At 40.7% G+C, this 20,723-nt stretch overlaps 1 protein-coding gene across 1 annotated transcript; it reads left to right on the top strand.

The window, feature by feature from the left end:
* Window positions 1-406: 406 nt before the first annotated feature.
* Window positions 407-8,283, top strand: SDR16C5 (short chain dehydrogenase/reductase family 16C, member 5). Its single transcript, XM_010022606.1, has 6 exons — window positions 407-752; window positions 3,939-4,070; window positions 5,025-5,124; window positions 6,259-6,403; window positions 7,556-7,681; window positions 8,190-8,283. Exons 1-6 carry the CDS (start codon window positions 432-434, stop codon window positions 8,281-8,283), a joined length of 918 nt encoding a protein of 305 aa, XP_010020908.1. The 5' UTR covers window positions 407-431.
* The last annotated feature ends 12,440 nt before the right edge of the window (window positions 8,284-20,723 follow it).

The raw sequence follows: 20,723 nt of genomic DNA, 5'->3' as shown, positions 1-20,723 counted from the left end.
TGCCGGCTGGGCTTAAACCACGACACCATGAATTTCTTGCTTAAGATGTTCAAGGTGCAGCTATCACTTTTTTGAGTCCACATTCTGTCAGAGCAGAGATGGAAACCCATGACATGAGGAGTGGGGAAGTTCTGAAGCAGATGAGGACAGGCGTTTCCTGCCTCTGCCAGTTGTTAAATCATCAGTGTACTGTGTTCTGGAGGACAGTAGGAGAAACCTGGAGATGATACAGGAAGGACAAATGGGTCAGAAATGCAGATCTAAACCTATATAGATTTTTGAACCAACACTCAGAAGCAGGTTAGAGGAAATACGTAGAATGGATCTGAAAATGCATTTTGAAATACTAATGTTTGCATTTTTTTTCTTTATGGCTTAACCTGTCTGAAAACCATTTTCTTTTATCAGGTATCTGAAGAAATAGTTTCAAGATGAACTTCTTCCTGGAAACACTCAAAGTCATTGGACTACTTGTCTATTACTTGCTGGAGTCACTAGTGTTCTCAGTTGTGCCTAGACGGAAGAAGAGTGTTAGTGGTGAAATTGTATTAGTAACGGGAGCAGGAAGTGGCATTGGGAGACTCTTATCCTTAAAGTTTGCCAGCCTTGGAGCCACTGTGGTTCTCTGGGACATTAATCAAGAGGGGCTTAAGGAGACAAGTAAACTGGTCAAAGAAAATGGAGCAGTGAGAGTACACTGTTATGTCTGTGACTGTAGCAGCAGGCAGGATGTCTACAGAGTAGCTGATCAGGTAAAGTACCATATTTGTGACTTTGACACTATTCTAAGATGAGTGCATACAAATATGTGTGTTATGTTTTAGTGACTTCAAAGCAAGAGATTAATGTTAATTGATTCAGAATGTACTTCACATGCTACCTATTTCAATAATACTGTTTTTTAGAGTTGACTTGTGTACCTTTGCTCCTTTAAAAATAAAAAGAGCAAGTTCTCTTTTTCAGTAGCTCATTTTAACTGGGCAGCTTCTCATTCATTCAATTACTGAGCAAGAACTTACTGGTAAAGTGCAGAAAATTGATTTATTGAAGCTAAAGCAGTGTTTCAAGTGTTGGCAGGCTTTTACCAAACGTAAACCCTAAAGACCATTTTGTAAAAAGGATTAACTGCTTTGGCAATTTTCAAGTAAGTCCATGGCTGTGAATAGATGTTTGCAGACTCGCTTTATCAGAATTGATAAATGCATCTCAAAGCCTTAAATACTCCTTACTTTCCTTTCTGAAGAGCTTTGTAAATATAGCACGTGGTTAGATATTTTTGGCAGACTAGTAGAACTGCCAGAAGCTAAAATTCCTTAACAATTTCCATTATAACAACCTGTCTTCATTTGCTGAAGATGTTGCTAAACTTAACTGTTGGACTGGGAAGTTTCCACAGTGAGTGTTTGCCTGAGGATGAATTCTTTAAAAAAAAAAAAAAAAAAAACCACAAAAAAACAATAAAGATTCAGCTGTCTTCAGGAACATCTGTTGGCTGCAATAGTGTTCCTCTTTTGGTGCTGCTTAAGAGGCTTTAGCCTTCTGCATATTTCTATCTGTGCAAAAATGACTAGAACAAACTTCCTGGTAAGGGAAACTTGTACATGACTTGAAGCTTGTTAGAGGCTGGTACTGTTGTTTTTGTAATCCTGGTACTGCTGATCACCCTTGGTCCCATGTGCAGCTTCATTACACCTGCTGAGTTGCACATCTGCTGTCCCTGTGGCACAGCTGTGCATGTCTCACCGCAGGCCTGCAGCTGTGCTTCCCGCTCAGCTGGGAGCAGTGGAGGAGGAGGGAGTATTCCAGTGCGAGGGACACTGGAATAAAGAAGGGAGAAACTAACCTTCAGTTTTCAGCACTCAAGGGCTAGCCCTTCTGTTCCATGGAGAAAAGCAGCAGCAGAGTCATTCTAGCCAAATATAAAAAGAGGGTGTAGCTATGTACGTGATACAGATTAGGGATAATAAAACCAGAGGCAGACAGGAGCAAAGAAGTGGTAAGAGGGTCTCGGTGCACGATTCCTCACTTAGAATCTTCTGTCAGCAGTTCACTACCAGCTAATCCACTAGTAATCCTCCTGCTGAGCCACATAGGAAAAAAAGACTACTACTGTTATTTCAGAAATGTCATGTCCTACTGACAACTGATGCAGAATCACACTGACAACTTTCCTATCTTATTAGTTAACAACAGGACTCTAGTATTAGTGCTTGGTGCCACTGTTCATTTAATGCAGTGCAGTAGACTTTGGATCACAGTGTTCAGTGTCAGGCTTTGCAAGATGAGGCAGCATGGTTCCAGGTTTTGTTTCCCCACCACCACCCTGGTGATTCAGCTTCACCCAATGACTTGGAGTTTTGCAAGACTAGAGCAAACTAAATTCATGCAGGCAGGGCAGGATACGGTTGCAAACTTTGTGCCTAGTAAAACAGTCTCAAAGCCCATACAGAATGTATGTGTACATTAAATACCTGCTTCTGGTACTTCATCAGCCACACAGAGACCTGGAAAGAGTCATTCCACTAGGAAGAAAACCAAGAAGCCCTGCACATGTGGTGTCCTTGTTCCTTTCCTGTGCCACCAGGATGAATGACAGCTTTTGGCTGTCAAGAAGTTTATTTCTAATATCCCTGTTCCAGAAGTACCCAGCCCCGAAAGGAATGTGACCTACCCCTCCCTCCCTTGACTTCAGCTGAACTTTTAAGAATTTAGAGCTTTGAAAGAGGGAGTAACTCTATGGGTGTTCTGATCCTCCTACTTTTGAAGAAACAGGAGCCTTTTCCTCATTATGTTGCAAAATGGCATCTGGGTTCACATTTACTTCCAGGATCTCCTGTGTATTATTTCTTTTGCTTATCCATTGTTTTCTCTTGCTGCTTAGTCAAGATGACAGCTTGCAGCCAGTTTTCCTCTTTTCTGAGAATCCTTTCCTGTGCAGAGGAGCAACAGTAGAAGCACATTTCCTGGTGGTATTTTGCACTGCCTATAAAACACCCAGTGCTTTCTTCCACCTCTTGTAGGTAGTTATGGAGGGGTTTGTGGTTCTTAGCTGTTTTGGGATGCTCTTTGGGAATTGTGGTAATTGCTCACTACTAAACTTCAATATAAAAGCATAAATATAAATGCAGAAGCAAACAGGAAATAGTGTTTATACCTGGAAAAAAAAATGTTTAACAAGATCAGCTGCAATATACTTTCCTGCACTGCACAAATGGGAGGTTTAGAGCTTTGGAAAGCTCACCTCTCCCAGCAGCTAGGGAAGAGACGCAGTAAAGTTGTCCTATACTTTGCCTCAAAGCAGAGTGAGGAAACCTGGGCTGAGCGTCCCTGCTGTCATCAAAAGACTCAAGTACTGTGCAAGCTGGCTTCAGCCTTCAAGTTCTATGGCAGCACTTTTTCTATGCTCAAGTTGCTCTGTGGAAAACACAAGAGAATTTGAATATAATGCAAGGTACCTCACAAGTAACGGTTCAGATATTTCAGCCTGCGTGTATATTTGATGTACCTAATCCTGGTGAACTTGCATGGGGATCTAAGTGCTGTGCCTCACCACACGGCATAACAATGGCCCTACAAACAGAATTGCCTGTTGGTTTTAAGGTGGTTTACTGCCGCAAAATACTTGTTGTGTTAGTTAAACTCTCTGCAGCAGAAACTTGTCTGGAACAGTCACAGCAAGAATCAGAGCTTCTGAAAGCAGCAGCCTGCATGGAGCTGTTGGGCTTCATACCTCTAAACAAAGCCCAGTTGTAAGCTCAGCTCTAAAAAGACATTGGGTGGGAACATGCAAGAACCTGAGGTGTTTGGATCTGTAACAAGCATAAGAAGTTCAACTTAGTTGATGTGTGCTATATTTCTATTTCTTATGTTTTCATATATAAAAATTAGAAGGCATATTTTGTATTTATTGCATGATATCTTGAGGCTTTTTGTTTTAGGTTAAAAAAGAAGTTGGCGATGTCAGCATCGTAGTCAACAATGCTGGTATTGTAACTGGGAAGAGATTTATTGATTCTCCAGATTCACTTGTGGAAAAAACCATGGAAGTCAACATAATGGCACACTTTTGGGTAATACCTGTACTTTGCATGTACATACTAAAATATTGGTTTAACATGTTTTCAGTATTAATTTTACATTCTGGAATCGAGGGAAATATGCAAGGATATATAGATCCTTGTAACTTCAGTCAGAAATGATATGAGGAATTACTTTCTATGTCTGGACATCTGTAAAATAAGAGTGGAAGAATGGATCCTTTGGGAACTTCTGTGATAGGTAGATGGAAGCAAAAATGCTTCATACTTAGAAATGCTCCTAAGAATTGAAGTTTACCATCTGCTGAATTCTGAAGCTAGTCATATGTTATAATCTCAAAATTAATTGACATGGAGGCCCAGCTTAAAAGTTGCTGCTCCACTAACAGAGAAATGTTCAGTTCTGTAGTGTTCTAGTTGCTTTGTGGTTATAACAGTTTCAGTAAGAAATACCACATGTTCAGGCAATGCTCTTAAGTGGGGCTTTTGTCCAAAATGAGTAACTTAATGTGCTTTTTCTTCCAGGGAAGGCAGGTCATCTATGTGGTGTTCATATCATAAATAATTGCAAAGGAGGTATTAGAACATGCTTCAGTTTCTTCATAAATAAATTTAATCACAAACATTCATTTGATAGAACGAAGAAGTGAAATTAAAATTTTTGCCATTTTACAAATTCACAGTGAATACTTAATTCTCATTTGAAACATTGCAGTGCTGAGCTTTAGGCTGAAACTTAACAACTAGCTGAAGCTGTATGTTTAGCTTTCAGCAAGTTACCATCTGTCTATGGTTTGAAGAGAAAATGGTACTGGTGGGACCTGGGAAGTCCCAGATTAGTAGCTGAAGGTTAGAGTTCAAACAACAAACCCCTTTCCCCTTATTTAAGCTGTAGGGAGAATTTCTCTATAAACAACACCTCCAGAATATTATATGACATATCGTACTTAGTAACGTGTTTCATTGCAACTCTGACTTCTGTTGCAGACTTACAAAGCCTTCCTCCCAGCAATGATAGCCTCTAATCATGGACACTTGGTTAGTATTGCAAGTTCAGCGGGACTGACTGGAGTCAATCTTCTTTCAGGTGCTGTATTAAAGCTACTGTTCATCTAGACAATTAGTTTGATTTAAACTCTGCAATCAGCACTCACGAAAATAAGGCCTAATTTTGAGTTTCTGGCTCTTTGTGTGTAGGTAAAGCAAATGGTCAGGCTTTCAAACTAGCTGACCTTAAGTAGGCCGTTCCTTTCAAAAGAGTTTTGCAGGTACTCGGCAGGGCTGTGAAATAGGGTTTTCTGCCAAGGCAGTTAAGAGGATCTAGGAGCCATGAAGAGCTTTGGAAACTGCGAACTTCAATGGTGCTAAAGTTAACCTGCAGGTATTTGGAAGAGGCCATTTGGTGGTTTGGTTTTGGCAAGCATGTTCCCAAGCTAAACAGAGCCCTGTATGGGTTTCCTTGATTCAAAGAACTACTAAAATCCAGGTGTGGTGCAGAGGTGTGATACCTCATTTTGCATTCTGTGTCCATACAATGATGGAAAGAAAGTGGTGAGATTAGGGCAAACTCAGAAGGCATTTTGAAAAATGTATGCAAAGGGGGAGGAAAATGAAATAAGGTGACATAGCAGTAAAACGAAGGTAGCTTCAAGGCACGGGTAACGAAGAGACATTGAGTTTCAAGTTGAAACCACGTTAGAGAGTCTTGAAAGCTTGAGTTTGCTGCATAAGAAGCTAGTGCATGAATTCAAAGATAAGGTCTGGTACGAAAAGATCATTTCATTTGCTACTGTTCAGTAGAGAGTGGAAAGGTGATTTGCTGGGATGTGATCAGAAACCCTTTGTCTGCCAGTCTAGAACAACAGTTAACTTAGGAGGGGGGAAAGTAAAGGAGTGAATCACATCAAAGGCAAATTTCATTTGTAACCTAATCCTGAAAACAGTTTCTACTCTATTGTGTTTTATTATTGGACAGTAATTCCCTGCAGGTCCTGTGTATATATTATTTCTGTAGTATAATGCTGCTGTTGATACTGTTACAAAACAAACACCAATCTGTGTCAAGATAGTTTACTTGCTAGAACATAGTTTTCTCCATAGTTTTGTCTGTCATGCTACCGTTCCTGTGTATGTGTTCAGTGGTAGGACTCACAGAACCTGTTTAGTAAAGTTTAATTAGTAGATTAAAATGTTTAACTGCAATGTTTTATTCATTTCACAGATTACTGTGCAAGTAAATTTGCAGCTGTTGGTTTTGCGGAGTCAATTAATCTAGAGATGAGAAGACTGGGAAAGACTGGTGTCAAAACCACAATAGTGTGTCCTTACTTCATAAACACAGGGATGTTTGATGGCTGTAGCACTAAGTGAGTAAACTCTTGTGAGGTTTTTAATGCAACTTGCATGTTTAGCATGGTGCATACTCCTATTTCCTTATGAAATTCATGAGCTAGGCTTTTCTCTGCTGGTGTTATTTTTAGGGCCTCAGGTGGGTGTTAACAGTGCTTATCCAGTGAGTGGGCAACCCAAATGGCAAAGCCCTTGGTACTTTGATATTCGTGTAAGCTGAAACGTGAAACTTAGTTGGTGTCTTTTCCTCTGCAGAAGCCAAATGCTCCAGCTGTCCTTTCTGTTTTCTAAACCCCCATTCGCCTCCTGAAATCAGTGGCATAGCTTTGCTAGTATGCTTGTATAATGACAGAATTTAAGGAGCAGAATAAAAGCCTGTTGTGTCTTAATATGAGGACTGCTTGAGTTAGGAGAGATCATACAAAGGGAAAATAACAATGGCCACTGTCCTGGGTTCAGCTACAGCAGTCATTTTTCCTCCTTCTTAGTAGCTGGTGCAGTGCTGTGTTTTTGACTTTCAGCCTGGGAACAACACTGATAACACCGATGTTTTTAGTTGTTGCTCAGTAATGTTTACTCTGACCAAGGACTTTCTCAGTCTCATGCTCTGCCAGGGAGGAGGGGAAGCCGGGAGGAAGCAGAGGCAGGACACCTGACCCAAACTGGCCAAAGGGGTATTCCATACCACAGCACGTCATGCCCAGCATAGAAACTGGGGAGAGTTACCCGGAAGGCCCAGATCGATGCTCGGGTCGGGATGGGTATTGGTCGGCAGATCATGAATGGTTGTGTCTTCTCCCCTTGTTACTCCTCTTATCATTACTATTGGTAGCAGTAGTGGTTTGTATTATACCTTAGTTACTGGAGAGCTGTTATCTCAACCCGTGGGAGTTTCATTCCTCTGATTCTCCTCCCCATTCCGTGTCCTCCCATTCTCCGCCCCATCGCCCCAGGAGCTGGGGGAGTGAGCGAGCGGCTGCGTGGTTCCGAGTTACCGGCTGGGCTTAAACCACAACAGCCACTCACTGTCTAACATAATGAAGGTTCTATTGTTAGGATTTGTGGTATTTATTTCTTCTTTTAGTTGACCAGCTGCAAAATGGAGACTTCTTTTGAGTAAATGTGAATTCAAAGCAATTTGTTACAGTAAGAAATGCCTTGTCTTCCAGGTGGCCGCATGTGCTTCCCAATCTGGAGCCCGAGTACGTGGCTGAGAAGATAATCACTGCTGTTCGACGGGACCAAGAAATATTGCTGCTACCACGTGTTCTTTATTTCTTTTTTGCTTTGAAAAAGTAAGTTCTGCCTCTCCTTTTTCTCTCTCTCTTTCCTGCGTAGGGATGTTTTAGCTATATACTTGACTAAAAGTGCAAACCAGGCTTCCACTTTGGCAGGACTTAATGAAAATGCACACCAACATTTCCGGAGTTCTCTTTTTCTTATTTTTTTTAAGAAATGTCTTAACTGTGACCTGCTGACTGCATTTGCTGTAGTTTTACTGTGGGCTGTAGAGATTGGGCCTGCTCCTCAGTAACTGCATATCTGATGTCTTGCTCTGGCATTAGGGCACTTCTGACTGTTGCAAGCTAGACTGGGAAATTGATCTGCCTGATAACTCAGGCTGCCAAGGGAGTGTAATGGATATTTTGAGAGGACCAGTGGTAGTATATTCTAGAGAGTATAGTGTCTGTGATAGCATTTGCCAGGCAAAACTAATTCTGTGATAAAACTGCACAACTCTGCTAATGTCTGTTTTGGTTTGGTTTTGCATTCTTTCTCCTCTTTAACTCCCCTACCTTTCAGCATCCTACCAGTGAAAGCTTCTGTTCTCCTTATGGAGTATTTTGGAACCCTCCATGTCATGGATAGCTTCAAAGGTCGAGCAAAGGAGGACTGAAAAAGCACAAAATTCAGAGACCAGCAACTCTAAAGTGGACCTTGCTAAAGGTGGTGGTGGGAAAGGACTGTTTCTCTAGCAGCTGTGAACTGAAGGAGCCTCACCTCTCATTAGTAACAGGTTTTAAGAAGATTGCTTTTTAATTGCCTCTCAATGAATAGCTTTCACTCAAACTATTTGTTTTCAATTCAGTGAACTGTTTGTTTTCTTCTCATCTCATTGTGTGAATACATTAACTGAAATTAGTCCTTTCAGTTCTGCCTGTTGTAATGCCTTAAACATCATCCTGCATCACAAACTAGTATTTGGCACTTCTGGGGGAGAAGGGACTGAGAAAATACATGTATTTGGCAGGGAGCCAGGAAAGTCTCTCATGGACCTGACTTCTCAGTATCATTCACTGCACTGTGAGGAGGGGCTGTACTGCTGGTGTCATTACTGTTCCCTGGGTAAGCTGAGGAATTCAAGAGCTTCCTGAAACAAGATATTTGAAGCTATACAAATGGAAGTTTTGTGAAATGAAAAATGTGCGGTGTTGGTGCAACACCGGTGAAATATATCAATTTTTGGGGGTGATGATCTTGGGACTCACAGAGGGATTGCTATGAAATCCTAAGAAGAAGATGACACATGAAGTGGCAGAGCATCTCAGTTGTGACAGCATCATGTCTGACACCATGAAGTACATCATGCAGCTCCCACAGAGGAGCCTGACCGTTGCTTGAAACTTCAAACAGTCTCTAAAAAAATGACTGAGTTCCAAATTTGACTGGTGTGGCTGCATTGGTTTGACAATTGCCAATACTGTGATTCAAAAACAGTGCAGAACATGGTATTTTGTTGTCTGTTGTGTTTCTTTCCCATGCGAGTTCATATTCCTGTGGCAGCAGAAACCTTACTATCCTGTAATGCTTCAAAGTACAGAGAATGTAATTTTTCTTGGCACTAACTTGATCCTCTGAGCCAGACTGGGAAGGAAGACAACAGAAAAGTAGGAGCTGAGATACAGGCTTTATTACATAAATAAATATATGAATTTGGAAATTGATCTGAAGAGCAATAGGCAGCAGCTTGGAAGCTGGTCTTCATGGTGGTCTGATCTTATTTTATGAAGGAACTGAGCAGATTCCTCTTTTCTGGTAACTTTGCTAGGGGCAGTTGATGCTTTGAAGATACCTGTGTGGACTGTGTGCCTCACTAAGCAGCTATCCAAAACCGTAAGCCTTCTAAAATAAATCTTCTAACAATATAGCTTCTCTGACTGAGTTTTTCTTTGCTGTGACAGTCAGGTTTGGATCCACAGCTATCAGATATTCCAGAGGAATGCAGAACTACTGTCTTTGTTGAGACTTATGAGGATCACTGATGCTTCAAGAGGCGGGGGAGCATTACAGGCAGGGGCTTTTGTCCACTCACTGTATAACACACTTTTCTGTAGTCCTAGGTGTCTCCATCTTAACAGATCTTTTTTTCTGCTGCCAAAGCCACTAGGCTCACAGCCTGATGTGTGAAGATAGCATATACCTGAGGAAAACATAGCTTTGTCTGGGACAGGAGTAGAAAAAAACCTTCACACCTTCTCTTGCCCTCAGCAGTATTCACAGTAGAAACAAGAATGTTCTCATACTTGGAACACACATGTAGAAGAAAAAGATATGAGAAAGGCATGGGCTAGGTGCCAAGGTGCCTTGCAGTGTTGGGTCTGATGGGTAGTTACTGCTTGATCAAAACAAACCTTGATTATTGGTACAGCTTGGTTGAGAGATGTCATCCTTATCCAAGGTGGTGAATCACTACATCTATCTAAGGAAACGTGGTTCTGCAGGACTTGCACTGGGATAGTCTCCCAGCCTCTCTGCCCAGGAGGGAAGAACTACTGAAAAGACACAGGAGAAGCAGAGCCTTAAGACAGGGTCTGGCATATTCTGATTCTTCATCCTCTTTGTGTCTTGAGGTCCAGTGGCAGCATCCCAGCCTGTGGCACGGGAAGAACAATCAACAGAGCCAGAACATGAGCAGCAGCTACAGCGCTGCCAGCCAGTGCCTCCAGTAGCAAAAAGAGGGTTTGTCTGTTGGCACTATAAACTTTGTGCCATGAAGGTGCCTGTGAAACCTAGGTGATGGCACAGTCGCCCTGGGGAGGAATCTGCATCACCTGTATGAAGTACATCACTGTAAAAGCAGCTTGCTTGGACATTAATGCGGAAAGAGATGTGGTAGCTGTGGAATCTGTTAGGCATGCAGTCCTCAATGATTATTGCTCAGAAGTGGGAATTCTTGGTGAGAGCTAACATGGAGGGTCTTCTCTGTATTCATTCTAGAAAATACACTTTACTTACTGCTCTGTCTGTGTATCTCTGGGATGATAACAGTTGACCCTGAAGCATGTTCATACAATGCACCATGCACAGTTAATGAAATTCCAAAACTGATTCAAGTCATGCTACAGGTATTGCAAAATAGCGTACCTGTGTTTTGGGAAGCTTCTAACAACTTAATTCAAGAGAGAGCTGTCAGTTCCAAGTAATCACATCTGTAAAGGCTGTGTATCCAGAAGGAAATAAAATCTCTGCAGAACAGCCAGGTGAGGTGCTTGTTTGAAGTGTTTCCTTCAGGAAGTACATCATTTCCATGCTCTGCTATTGAGTCAGTCAGTAACAGAGAATGGGAGTAAAATGACAAGGTATGCAGGTGAAATCAGCCATGTTACAACTCCCTACAGAAAATTAAGACCAAGTTACTTTCACAAAAAATTAAATGCTTGCAGCAGGTAGAGCTTGCTTGTGGAAATTACATCCACCTGCAGGAACAGGCAGAAATCTGTTTTCAGTCTTGCTTCCGAGCACAGCACTTGGAAGACAGCTATAAAGCTTCATTGACTTTTTGTTCTTTGTTTACATTGCTGATGAAATGCCTGAGTGCCTTCACTCATGCATTATATGGATAATTTTTTCTGCAATAATATTTATATTGACATTTTAAAGATTATGGTTGGTCTGTAGCATTAAGACAAGTAGGAAACCAAAGTGTCTTTGATTTTTAATTTGTATGGGATTGTAACTCTTTCCATATAAAGTAGATCAGGTTTTCAGATTCCCTTCAAAGGGAAGAGAGCACTTAAAAGAGTCATTTCACAATCAAGGAATAAGTCCTGTCATCTGCTTCTTTCTTGATTTGGAGAGGGACAGCTACATTTGATGGGAGAGAGCTACAGTTTCCAAAGTGGAAAAACCACCTTAGAGAAGAAGGCTGGAGGATGCATGAAAAAGTAGTGAGGAAGTTTAATTCAGCAGTTCAAATGGGAGTCCACTAAACATGTGGAGGGATCCAAGAAAAGAGGGAAGGGTGGTACTGGTGATATTGTTGATGAGTAATTAGTTGGTACGTGGTCTCTGTATGGGAAGTGCCAGAAGACATCCTTTTGGTCCTCAGGATTCTTGAAGGCTGGACCTATTTCTACTGCTTTAGAGAATTTCCTGAGCTAAAGAAGGGGTAGGTTAGTGTTGTGTCTTGAAGTCTCAAACAAGGTGGACTAGCAGAGGGTTAGTGCTTTGGAAACGCAGAATATAGGACAGGAAGGGGGTGTGTGTCTATCTATATACAAACATACATGCACATATATACTTCAATTATACATCTATGAAGTATAATATTTGCTTGGAATCTGCCTGTAACAGGTAAAAAGAGGTAGCTCAGGACTGTTGTGAGTGAAGGTGCAACATGCCCCCTTCCTGAGGCAGAGAGGATGGCTTGCAAATCCACCCTCTTTTCAAAACCTTTTTAACTGTATTTTGCAACTTTTTGTGCTGTAGTAGGCTCAAGCTTTACATCTGAAACCATGTAGTGACTTGCCTGTGCAATGCTTTCCCTCTTGGATTTAAGTGCTGTCTTTAAAAATAGCAGGCTTTTTATGGGGTAGCACTCTGACTGCTAAGAACCCTGACTTAGGAGTCACTAAGGCATGTTCACGTTCTGTATTTTTTCTTATTCACTGGGCTACAAGGCTACCCTTTTTGCCATTATTTTTTTAGACGTACCACACAAATAATGGATTTTTCACATCCAAAGGAAGAGCTGTTGCATTATTTCCACTATATGGAGGCTTGTTCTTTGTTCTTTTGTATACATACACATTTTGTCTTACTGTAGTACAGCAGAGAAAGCCACAAAGAAGTGCTATGAATACCCATTCATGTTTTCCACCTGAGTTACAGGTTGGTTTGGGTCTTTTTTTTTTCTGTTTAATAGTGTTCTTTTAATATCCAGAAAGGAGCACTAAACATACACATTGATCAAGGGAACAAGCTAGGAGAGATGTTCAGGGATCACACCTTTCCTTGGCTGAGGATTTTGGACGAGATATAATAGAGCAACAGATTATGCCTTTACAAACCAAATATGAATTCCCTTATCTATTGTGAAGCACCTGATACAGCTACTTTGAAATCCAGGAAATCACCCTGAAGAAATCTACAATGTCTCTTCTTACATTCCTACATGTAAACCGTTAGAGCTTCTGTGGTGACTGATGAAGGTCTGCATTTGTTAGAGTTTCATGCCCATGTATTCCATGAAATCTGTTTTAGAAGACACCCTTTGCCACAGGACTGATCTCCAGATTTCATACATTTTCACACCAATAGATCTATTAATTTTTAAACTGTAAAATAAATATAACCTAATTGAAGAATGACTTGAGGTGAGGAAGGGACTCAGAGAAGGTGGTAGCTAAAATAGACTCTTGCAGAGACTATTTGAGGTCAGAGAGTGCTAAAAGGTTGTGTTTGTTCCTAATGGGGAAGTAACTACCCTTCTTATTCTTCCCCTGTTGTGTAAGCAAGCAAGAAGCTTTGACTTATTTGGGATGCATTGATAATATCTGTTAATTGGGGGCAGAAACTTTCATCAACCAAATACTCGTGGCACTGCACCAGTAATGACTTACTAGCACTTCAAGATTTCTGGAAATTCCTTGGCTTTCATCCTATTACCACTCCCAAGTTGGACTATAAGGAGACTTAGATGGAAAATATTAAAAACCTTTGTATTTTGTCTGTGTAGAGAAATGACTGCTACAAACTGGTAGCTGTTATCTTAGAGCTTTTTAAAGACTACCAGAGTGTATTGATTGTGAATGAAGTATAACCCTTTAAGAAATAAGATCCCTGTTCACAAAAGCAATGGGAAAATATGGGGAAAAATATACTACCTGTAAACTTACATACACATACATTGTGCTTAACTTTATTTTTAAGTTAGTAGAAAATAAATAGTAAATAGTTGACTTCACTAGTCTGAGAATTCCAACACTAAAATGGCTGATAGTTTGAAAATGAATTGAGGAAGATAGATAGATAGATAGATAGATAGATAGATAGAAAAAAAAGGCAAATCACAGTCAGTACGATGCTGACAATACTTGTTTGGCTCAAAAATTGGTGTGTGCTGTCATGCAACTCAGCACACACCTTAGCAGTGTCTTTCCACTGAGGTTGGAATGGTGTTAGAGTACACAGTATTACATGTCACTTAGAGATGTATGTGTACCCTTGCATTTGTTTTTCTGTAAATATTTGGATATCTGCATTCTTCATGTGGTAGTGTTCTGGAACCTCAAATACCATCAAGTCCAATGTCTGCTATTCCAGACAATGGAATATTGTTTAATATGAAAGATGTGGGATGTTAACAGAATAATATGTGAAGGAATGCCTTTTAGTAAATATCATATCTGTTTCTCAAACAACATGCTTATCATAAGGCTAATTTGAAGGCTTATTGAGAGGCAGTAAGCATGAGCAAACCTGGCATGCTGGTTCTTGCCAATGTTCACAACAAAGACTTGGAGATAATCCTCTCACAATGGCTGCTTGCTTGTCAGCAGGAGTGGTTGGTGCTACTGTCACTGAGAACAGGCAGCTGCCTTACACACTACTTTACTTTGACTATAAAGGGGAAGAAGTTACTGACATTGAAAGAAATAGCCAAAAAGACCCATTGATCGCATTAGTTAGAAATTATTGTGGTAAACTAGCTTCGATTTGTAACTCACAAACAGCCTCTGTCTGTAAGGACGTTTAGACTCGCCTGATAGCGACAATAGGTTCTCCATGTTTTTCTCCCTAGCAGCTGGTCATACAAGTGCAGTGCCATGGGGATGTGGAGCCTGGTGAAGTTTTCCATGGTGTTTTTAGTTTTAGTTCCTTCTCTACCATCATTAATCCAGAAAAGAGTCATTCGAAACAGCAAGATTTCAGAAGACTTTTCTAGATCTCATTTCCTTTCAGGAACAATCTCTCTGGTTGAAAATACCTCATTACTTTCCATGTCACCAACTGGAAAACAGTGAAACATCCCTGATCAGTATTTATCCAGTTACACTGTACATGAGCTATTCACGGATTGGTTTTCTGTTGAAGAAAGCTTTACAGTCCTATCAGGAGCAGACAGTTGCACAAGGAAGCTTTTATTAAACAAGATCTTAACAGGGATTGTTGAAGTCACACTAAAATCTGTGCAACCATCTCTAATTGCAGTGAATCTAGATGTGCAAGCAGGAAAATTCTCCCAGCTGCAGAAAACAATTTTCTTGCTAGTCTGCCTTGACAGCTCACTGTCGCTTGAGGAAATGGAGCCAAGCTATCACTTCTAGCACTGCAGCAGGTGATTTACCAGCAGCTGAGTCATCCCTGTCCAACGTTAGCACATCCAAAACCCAGGGAGGAGGGGCAGCTGGGAAAAGGAAGCACAACAAATCTTCCTCCACTAATTCATGCCATCTGGGAGTGACAGCCCATAGCCCTGCAGCTTTATTTGCAAAATATTGTTTACAATTTTTATTACAAAGTCCATAGGGAAAAAGACTTAATTTTATTTAACAGTTCATCATCATTACACAAACTGTTGTTCTAGATTCAGCTTCGGAAAACAGGAAGCAGTACTCATACGATTGGTCTGTCAGGCTGTTTTTTGCAGACTTTTGTTGTTAAAGGAACAATTAGATGGGAAAATTGGAGTTGAACTCACTGTCATGCAACTGGAGTGTTTTGGTGTTAGAGGTCTCTCTGGTGAGCCACAGAGGATATGAGCTGTTGCAGAGTCTTGAGTCACCACTTTGGTTAGTGGTAACCCAGGCTTGCACGGGAGGTCTCTTGGCCTTAATGTTCAAAACTGAACAGAATAGCAGCAGTCACAAATGGTTATCTGTGAGCAGATGCCATGTGGTGCCTGTAGTTCACATGTCCCGGTGCTTGTGCAACCATTTTGCTTAAGTGTGAAATTGTGTAAGACCAGTCATTAACCCCACAGAAGCTGTTCCTGCTGGGTTAGCAGATTTGGTCAGCTCAGCGAAAGATCCAGCAGGTGAGAGACCTGGCGGAAGGTTGAAGATGAGACTGTCCTAGGCAAGGGGAAGGGGTAAAGGGCGCAGGATCTATGCCATCTGACAATGGTGAGCTGTTAGGTAGCTACAATTTAACAAACCTTACTACATTCTGTTTACTGATTTCTTTAATCAGTAAACAGTAATCAGATACTACTTTAAAAAAAAAGCAGTGATAATTAGTTGCTTTCTATCTCCTGCAACCAACAATTAAAAACCAAACTTTGCAAGATAAAGGTACACAGTGGATTATTCATTAACCCACAGTGAAGGAAAAGCAAATTCACAGACTCTGTAATGCTTTAGAACACTTGGCTACATTCAAAATATGTCTCAAAAATACTTTGATCTGTAGTTTCCATGGAGAAGGAACATCCACTGCACTTCTACTCTGACCATGCAGCGTGGATTGAAAATAGAGTTTCTGCTATCAAGGGTGGGGGTGAATGGAGTGGACCCACTTGTTTTCTCAATGGAAAGGCAAACTTTGGCTTTACCTCAGGACAAGAAAACTGGACTAGAACTAGGCTCCAGGTTCCCAGATTAGCTCAGTTTCTGTAAAGGAGCATGAGTGGAGGCAAAATACTCCTGTATCTTCTCTCCCTTTTTCCTCCAACATCCCCTGACAGGAGGAGTCAGGAATTTAGCATAGGGTGCAAGTTCTTAATAACTTAAATGAAGGTATAAAAACATCGGGAAGCAAGCAGTTGGACATTCCATACTATGAGTATATCCTGAGACTTACCCAGAGGGCCAACAGTCACAGGAAGAAACACTGCCTAAAATCACAGCTTTCCATTCCAACAGCCTCAGCTAAAACTCAGAATGCTTGAACTGTTATTTATTTATTTTTAAGGCAGATTTTACATTGGCAATAAAACCCCTCTTCTAGAGGATTTTTTTTTTCTTTTAGGTAAAAAAATATGGTTGTGTTATTAAATACTAAAACAAATCTGCAAATATTCTCAAATATTCTTTTTTCCATTCTGTTTCCCCTTGCTTGAATTATCCTCACAAATGATACTTAGCTTAATAACATCCAAATAGTTTAAACAGGTCTCAAAGAAAGGCGGGGGGGAAGTATGCTTCTAGTTGGGAGAGCTAAAATGTGATTTCTTCTCCAGAGGGAAAACATGCACATGACCATACACACGCAGTGAACACTTACATGTAAACACCTACATAGATGTGTGCTGGTTTCCTCCCTGGTGGTTTTGTGGGACTTTTTGTTCGATTTTTAGTGGAAGGAAGCCTAGAAGTTTGAACAATGAAATCATTGGTATAGATTTACCTGGAAAAATACCTATCTTCATAACAGGACTAGAGATGGCTTCTTCAGAGGAGTTGCTGTTGCTTGCATCATTTTATTCAGCACAGCTGGTAGAATGTGTTCTGTGTGAGGAATCTGACTATTGTTTTTCTGCTTTTGGTTAGTAAAATCATAGGTGTCCTTGACAGCAGGGCAAAAATCAGGGCAGACATAAGGAGCAACAAGCGACTGACAGATGTCTTTATCTTAAGAATTGGGTTTCGTACTACCTGAGGAAGAAGGTTCTGAGGATATGATCTGGCTTCTTGGGAATAGAAAAAAAAATGCTTTGGCTTCCTACTACTGTCTTTACTGAATCAAAATACCCTTTAACTCTGCTGAGTGGCCAGAGGCTGTGGGCTTTTTATTTCAATGTCTATATGTGAAGCTAATCTTCACCCATGCTGCTTGCTACACCCCCAGATAAGCTGTTAGGAGAACATGACACACCTGCTAGTAAGCAGGATGTCACACTTGGGTCTCTCTCAAACAGCTTTGATTCTGTTCAGCAGAGAGGGAACATTTCAAAAGGCTATCCTCATTTACAGCAACTTGTGACATTCTGAGGTTCATTTGGAAGAAGAATGTCTAAACTCCCTGATGCAAGCAATGTGTTTTCTTACATGTAACTAGTATTTGAGAGCTTAAGAGTTTCCCATCCATCTCACAGAAGTAATCTTACTCCTCCCAGCCACCCAGAAGAGTTCAGCACTGAAGCTCAGACCTTACATGCATGTGAATGCTCATTAATGTCACTGATGGATCTGAGAGAAGCTGTTAGCAGACTGTAAGTTGCCAGCTCAGATCCTTAGGACAGGTTGTGTGGATGCTCCTCCATAAATCAAGACTAATTTATGGATGCAATGACTGAACTTTCTTCATTGGGTTATAATAGTGAACTGTTAAAAGTAAGAGAAATCAAAACACAGTGAGGTTATTGAAGGAAAACTACTTGGTGGTGTTTCATTTATTTTGAAGTGTCCAGATTTTTTTAATAAGTTGCTTTTAGAAGTCTTTTTTCCTGTTGTCAGAGTTGCCAAACTTTAAAAATAATCAAATCGAATCAAAATATGCTTCTAATTTTAAGAGAACCAAATCAAAACTTTTAAACAAAAAACACGTGACTAGGAAGAAAACTAATATTGTTTCAGCTTCAGAAACCAGGAAATGATGGCTCAGTCTAAAGAATATGTGTATTAAGAAACATAAAATTAACTTGGCAAGCAGATACCCAAATACTAATGTTTCAAAATAGAATTATTTTCTATCTCACTTGGCTAACAAAACTTTTGTTCCAGAGGCTGAAGTGGTGGCATCAAATATTGGTTTGCCTGATTATTTTACATAACATCAAGAAAGACTTACTAAATTCTACCTAACAAAATAGTCAGCATATGCTGGGTAACAAAGGCAGAAGTGGTGGGTTAAAGTGGGACCATGGGCAGTGAAACAAGGGGCTCGTAGATGCCTTACTCTAAGAAAATCCACACTAAGGACCCACCTTCATAATATGATGTGAAATTGTCATTCTGGCAGTCTGGTAAGCTGTGTTTCACAGTCGGAAAGTGTTGCCTACCCAGAAACAGCAGGACATGCTAGACAATAGCTGTAATGTAAATAAGGGCAATATAAACAAAGTCTTCTTCCTATATCTCTTAAAGAAATCTGATCTTTATACAGTTCAAGAGCTTGAAGTGGGGAGGGGAAGGCTATAACCTTTTTTTTTTCTTTGACTAAGTCATTTTAAGGTCATTTGGATAAATACTGCAGAAGTCAGTGTTATCTGCGAGCTGCCTGACAGACTCCGTGTGAGACAAAATCCAAAGCACATGATCTGTAATGTCTCATCCAAGACCCATTGTGAAGATACAGCATATCCCAAATCCCACGCACATCTTTCAGTAGAGAAAGTGATAGAGGGAGGCAAATTCTGACAGAAAAATTTCCATTCTCATGGTGCAAGCATCTCTCTTTGGAGAGTCACACTTAATTATAAAAAGCACCCATCTTTTGTGGTTCCCAGTCTTGACGGATAGAGAGATGACTTACTGTCCAGAAATGCTGAAATCTGTATTGAATATGGGCTTTTGAAAGAAGATCTCTGTGTATGCCAAAGCATTCACTACCCACAGAAGAGTTTATGCATGTGAATTTAACACAGTGAATGGCTCCCCTTGTTAGAAACCCCAGACATTACTGAGGCCAGAAAGAGAGTCCCCAGGATGCTTTCTGGTGTGAGAATTTCCTACTCCAGCTCCCCTCGGGAAATTTTATCACTGATGAAATGGAAAGCAGTGAAGGGGACATCCAAAAGAGCTCACCTTTCTGTGGCTATTGTTGCAAATTATGGTATTTTTGAGTTTCAGGGATGGTTCTTTCAAAACCTGGAGAAGCAGCAGCACTGTAGTAAGCACATTGCTGTGCTCATAGGGAGCCACCCTCTTTTGCCTTGGAACTTCCCAGTGCCACTGGCTCCACTCCTCCTCTTCCAAAACACAGCATGAACCAGATAGCTTAGTAAGCACCAAACTACACTGCAGTAACAAATTTACTGGGAAAGTAGTTGATTTGGCTCCATCTAGTTTGATGAAAAGCATTTTATTAAGTGAATTCACTTACTTAAAATTTGCTGAATATGTTCTTGTAACATCACATGTCAAATGTCCTTTTTAAAGCTTGTGCAAGAACATCTGTGAACCTCCTGTGTCAGAAACATCTCATCAAAAGTATTAATCCCTAACTGAGCAAAAAATATTATTTCGCTTGGGTTAGTGCAGAATTTAGCAATGTAAAAGCTGGACTAGAAATAAATCACGAGGGAAAACATGCACATGAAAGAATTCTCTATGAGTAAACAGCAGTTCTAGACCTGATAAAGGATGCAAAAAACCCCATAAATGAATCTGTTAACATTTTAAATTAGCAAACTGCTCTGATTTTAGGAACAGTGTCAGTTTCTTGCTGCTTTACAGAGGCCAATTGGCAGCAATAATCAGCAACTGACCTCACAAGCATGTTCACAAACGACCAGCCTGCATTTCCAGACCTGTACAAAAATCGAGCAGATCTGATTTGGGTCAAACTAAGCATGAGGTTTCCCTGACACAAGGAGCAGCTGGATGTTTGCAAACATCCAGCTTTACAGCAGCTTTTCCGGCAGGCTGATCTCCTGCAGCTGCCAACTGGAGGAGACTGAGAGAGATACTGATGCTCTCTGCCAACTCCTGGCTGGCAGGTTTTCTACTCCACAGAAAACCAAAGCACTTTGTGAACTCTTCTTGTCCCACAGCGACCCTAAAAGAGCCGAGGTGTTAAAGTATTTATTAACATAATTGATTCTCAGAGTTTTGAACATTAAAATTTAAAGGGCAGAAACCTGATAACTGCTTTTAATGCGCAGGTAGGTAAAACCTACCAGTGAGCCTTTTCAGTGCTTTTCTGTTCCTCATACTCCTCTACTCCTCATGTGGGCTTGCAGCACTTAATTGCAGTGTGATCATATTTAGGACTAAAAAGACTAGCACACCATCAAGAACACTATTTAAACTGCCCAGTTGGAGATGCTAGGAAATCATGGCTCCTTCTAGGTTTTGTCTGCCTGCCACCTCATACAATATAGCAGAGACTAAACAATCCAGGAGGTTCCTGGAGCATGTGGAAAATAACTTCCTGACACAGCTGGTGAGGGAACCAACTAGGGAAGGTGCTCCCTGAACCTGCTGTTAGTGAACAGAGAACACCTTGTGGGTG

This window comes from Nestor notabilis, unplaced genomic scaffold (assembly GCF_000696875.1).
Source record: "Nestor notabilis isolate BGI_N333 unplaced genomic scaffold, ASM69687v1 scaffold2049, whole genome shotgun sequence".
In the NCBI taxonomy this organism is placed as follows: Eukaryota; Metazoa; Chordata; class Aves; order Psittaciformes; family Psittacidae; genus Nestor; species Nestor notabilis.
This window is presented reverse-complemented; position numbering and strand designations above follow the sequence as displayed.

Coding starts and splice junctions, on each gene's coding strand:
- SDR16C5 (XM_010022606.1), top strand. CDS start 432: ATGAACTTCTTCCTGGAAACACTCAAAGTCATTGGACTACTTGTCTAT. Junction 753..3,938: donor TCTACAGAGTAGCTGATCAG/GTAAAGTACCAT, acceptor TTTTTGTTTTAG/GTTAAAAAAGAAGTTGGCGA. Junction 7,682..8,189: donor TTCTTTTTTGCTTTGAAAAA/GTAAGTTCTGCC, acceptor CCTACCTTTCAG/CATCCTACCAGTGAAAGCTT.